The 4,568-nt window shown below is 42.5% G+C and overlaps 1 protein-coding gene across 1 annotated transcript in view; it reads left to right on the top strand.

Moving 5' to 3' along the window:
* The first annotated feature begins 19 nt into the window (after window positions 1-19).
* CFAP46 (cilia and flagella associated protein 46) overlaps window positions 20-4,568 on the top strand; it is a 106,770-nt gene continuing 102,221 nt past the window's right edge. The window contains exon 1 of the mRNA XM_009892735.1: window positions 20-89. Coding sequence (XP_009891037.1) covers window positions 20-89 — 70 coding nt within the window. The remainder of the gene's footprint in view (window positions 90-4,568) is intronic.

Below are 4,568 nucleotides of genomic sequence, written 5' to 3' on the forward strand. Positions count from 1 at the left end.
CTCCGCGCCGGGAGACGCGATGGGGACAGGGCGGGTGGCGGTACCCGCCTGTGGCGCGGACCGGCGGCACTGCTCTCTGTACGCTTCACGTCTGAAAGATGTTGTTCCATAGCAAATCTTGGTGTGTTATGTCTCTGGTGGAATTAAATATTCCGCCATAGTTATACGGTGCTTAGTTTGTTGGGCTTTGTTTTTCTAAAGTAGCATGTTTAAAAGAGTTAACTCCGGGTAACTGTAGATACTATATGTTAAAAGATACTAGAAATTATCAAATATATTCACGTTGTGGCATAATGATTGCCTTAGAGCAGTTCTGTGTAATGTTCAATGTGAGATATCCTATTGTGCTATCATTTACGTGATATAAATGAAGTCACTAAGTAATCCCTTTTTGCAGTGCATCATATGGTCTGCAGAGCTGCCTAGGGAGAATATCAGTATTTCAGCAATTCTAGAATTTAATTACAAGCATTTCCATATGGTTGTTCAGATGGGAGAAGGATTCTTAATTTTGATATCATGAACATTCTTCTGAAATTCAATGCCAGAGCTTAGTTAAAAGCACACAAAGCTAACTCCTGGTAGAATTTGGCTTGTAAAGTTGCATTTTTAAATTTAAAATATTACTGGGGGTACTTTTTGTGAGTTTCTTTTTCATGCAATATTTAGTTAAAGTTGTAAACTCGCTGGCATGGTGTAATATTGATAACAAAAGTTGGCACGTGTTCAAAGAGTCAAATAAGGCAAATTCATGACAGAAGGCATGTCACAGATTATTAAAACCACGGGTACTGTCCCAGGGCCAGATGCTCAAGGGTGCTGGTCATGAGCTGTTGGAAGCTTAGGGAATTCTTTACTGAGGAAAGACTGCAATACCCTGTTCTAAATTCTTACTTAGCCTTCTGCTGTTCACCTCTGTCAAAGGAAAGCCAACTGGCTAGAGCTTTGATCTGATCCAGTTATGTTCTTATGCTGTTCAGGAAGTACTAGGTTTTCATTAGGAGCAGAGATGGAGAAGAGATATGTTAAGCTGTTATTTTTTGGTAATACGTAATGATAGCACAACTGACAGACATTCTGTCACTGGATATTTCTTCATCATCTGCTGTCCCCTGCTCTCCCTAAAATACTTACTTCCACTCCTCAGTAGATTTACTGCTCCAGTGATTTGGTTATGAGTGCTTTCTAGGAACGTATAATAAAAATTTAAATCCAAATAGATTGATTTAAACTGTTATTCAGAGAACTGAGAATGGAAATTAATGTGAGTTATCTGTTCATGATCGATTTCTAAACAAAGAGTAAGATGCATAGTGTCTACAGATAATACTTCCAGTTTGTCTAAATCTCTTTGCTGCCTAGAAATTTTGTCTCTCCCCTTTGTTGCTCTTCTTTATGTGCATTCCTGGCTTATGTTAGTATGCAGCTTGGGGATAACCGGAATGTATGTGTGTAGTCCCCTCAGAGTCATACGTGGATTCCAGGGCGCACCATGAGATGGGACAGCATCTGCAGTACAGATAGTGCAGTTGGTCTTCAGCTCCCCTGAGATACTTAGTGCAGAGCAGAAGGAAAGGAGCAACAGGTGAGAAAATGTTACAGAAAACCATTTTTGTTCTCTCTTACATGTTAAAAAAACCCACTACAGAAAAGCCCTTTGAGAAGGATAAACTTGTAACACATGAAATGACATGTTTGAAGCTGCAAACCAGAGCACGAGAGAGACAGGAAGCCATTATAATAAAAAAGTTAAAAAAGTAACTGCATGTGGAACAAACCGATGGTTCATTTGAGGTCTGTACTATTCTTATTAGAGAGTATTAGGTCTATACTATTTGTCCTTGCCTGTAGAAGGACTGGAATCGGGCTTGTTATCCAGTACCTCATCTATTCAAGGAAAGTTAAAGAATTCCTATAAAAGGCAACTGGAGTGTAAACTAACCTCCCTGATGCACTTTCTTTTGGCCATTTTTACAGGAGACATTCTATTTTTAAATTTTAATTACGTTGGTTAATATAACTAGTGTAGTCTCTTTATTTGGACAAATAGAGGTGACTATAGTAGCAGTAAAGGGTATGCTAAGACCCGTTGGTAAAAGTTACCAGTGATTACCCACAAAGCACACCAGGAATCTTTTGTTTCTATCTATAAGTGGTCAGGAGCTCATGACTGTTGCTGAGTGGCGGCTGGGAGGATGAATACCTATTTCTTAATTTCCAGATTTGAGTACTACAGTCATTCTATATTGGGTTACAATTTAAGAAAAGTCAGAAAGCTTAGCTAAGTAAAATCTGACCATCCCACAGCTCTACACTTCATTTTTTTTTCCCCATGAATTCTTTGATTTAATTCCTTTCAGTTCATTTCCAAATTAATTGAAATGGGTGATTTTAATTTGGTTTTGTTTGTTTTCTTTCTGTATTTTCCTGGTCATTTTACTGTAACATAACTAGTAGATTTTTATACTCACTTTTATATCACAAACCATGTCACCACTTTCATTATGTAGCAGTCAGTAATTTTTAATTAAATTTGGGGATAATACAGCCAGAGTCTTAGCATAGGTATTTCATGATGAATAACAGATGGAATATTTTGAGCCCTTTCTATTATTGTGGTGTCATTTTGGCTATTATCTACATTTCAGGAGTGCTTCCTCCTGAGTCAATATGTGCAGAGCTTCCACATCTTGATTTTTGTGTCAGGAGACACTAGTCCTACCTTGTCTGGGATTGCGCCAAAGGACATCAAGAAGAAGTGGCTGGACTGTAGCTGCATCAGGCACTAAGATGTACGAAGTTTGGGTACCAACGTTGTAAGCATATCACAGTAAGTCACAGTGAGACATTGCCATAATTACCTAACATAATTACACAAGACCAATATATTGCTTTCTGGTTCAGAAATCGCCACAGGTTTGCTGTAGGGTTTTCTGTCCTTGCCCACCTAAAGTTTTCAGATGAGTTTTATTTTCGTTTGTTACCATTCATGGGCACAAGAGAGTTACTTCATTTCAAGGGACTGTGTGGGCAGGAGTAGGCAGGAGAACCGGTAGAGAATAGGAGGGAGTCTACTGCTGAATTCTTTACAGGTCCTTGTATATGTTTGTGATGTTATCAGTGCTTCATAAACTGAAGGATCTTCTACTGGTCTGTGATATACCGTATGTGTGACTTACTCAGGAGCTGGGCCTGCAGCATAAGAATTTGTTGCAGTTGCCATTTGCATTGTTTGTCACCCTTATGGCCTCTCCAAACACTCCTCTGTCGTTCAGCCAAGGGTGACTGCAAGAAACGTCTTTGGAAACTCACCACCAATGCTGCACTTCAGAATGGTGCGTTGTCTCCATCAGAATTGGAGCGCCCTACCAGTACAGAATTTCAATTTACCTCAAAGTGCAAAGGGCTTAGGTTTAAAGGTCCAATTTATATATGTAAGCCTTTATATTGTCTTCATGACTATGGTGATTTACCTCATAGAATCTGCCGTGACGAAGCTGTTGGGGGGAAATCATGAAGGCCTAAATACTTTGTCTGGTATGTCTTGATGTTAGCGTGGTCAGGGGGCTTCCAGGTTTTTATGACTGTATCTCTTTTCTGAACTGTTGTTCTCTGAAGGTTTATTTTTTTCATCATAAAATTTTGCCTGGTGACATACAGTGAAATGTGCCTCAAAAGATAATTGTTCATACCCTCGCTTGTGACTTCTTTCTGTGTGGGCAGACACCATCCGAACGTCCTTTGGCATTTTGTCCTGCTTGGGCCCAAACTTCAGTTGCTGGTGGTGTGTGCCTTATTGCGGTGGGTTTCACATTAGAAGCTCTCCAGGGACAAAAATTACTGGTGACAGCAGTTCTTAGCAGTACTTTTATCTACAGAAAGCTATCAATCACTGCCTGTGTTAACCCGTGGCTGTCTGAGAAGCAGTTTTATTCAGTGTATGCTCAATAACGAAGTGTGCATTACGTGCTTAAATGCACTGATTTTTAGGGGGAGTAAGAGATCTGTACTGTGGAGCGTGTCCAGAGAAGGGCAGCAGAGCTGGTGAGGGGTGTGGAGCACCCGTCTGGTGAGGAGCGGCTGAGGGCCCTGGGGGTGTTCAGCCTGGAGAAGAGGAGGCTGAGGGGAGACCTTCTCGCTCTCGACAGCTCCCTGACAGGAGGGTGTAGCGAGGGGGGGTTGGCCTCTGCTCCCAAGGAACGGGCGGGAGGACAGGAGGGAACGGCCTCAAGTTGTGCCAGGGGAGGTTTAGGACGGATACTGGGGAAAATTTCTTCACGGAAAGGGTTGTCAAGCACTGGCACGGGCTGCTCAGAGCAGCGGTGGAGCCGCCCTCCCCTGAGGCGTTCAGACGGGCAGACCTGGTGCTGAGGGACAGGGTTTGGCGGTGGGCCGGGCGGTGCTGGGTAACGCTTGGACTCGATGGTCTTAAGGGTCTTTTCCAACCAAAACGATTCCACGATTCTGTAGGCAGCAGTAACGCTGCCAGAAAGCACCAGCCGTCCTGCCCGCGGGAAGACACCCTTACCTTCTCTCACACAGCCTGTGGGGCAGGCGCCCCCCCTCCC

This window comes from Charadrius vociferus, unplaced genomic scaffold, assembly GCF_000708025.1.
Source record: "Charadrius vociferus isolate BGI_N301 unplaced genomic scaffold, ASM70802v2 scaffold38, whole genome shotgun sequence".
In the NCBI taxonomy this organism is placed as follows: domain Eukaryota; kingdom Metazoa; phylum Chordata; class Aves; order Charadriiformes; family Charadriidae; genus Charadrius; species Charadrius vociferus.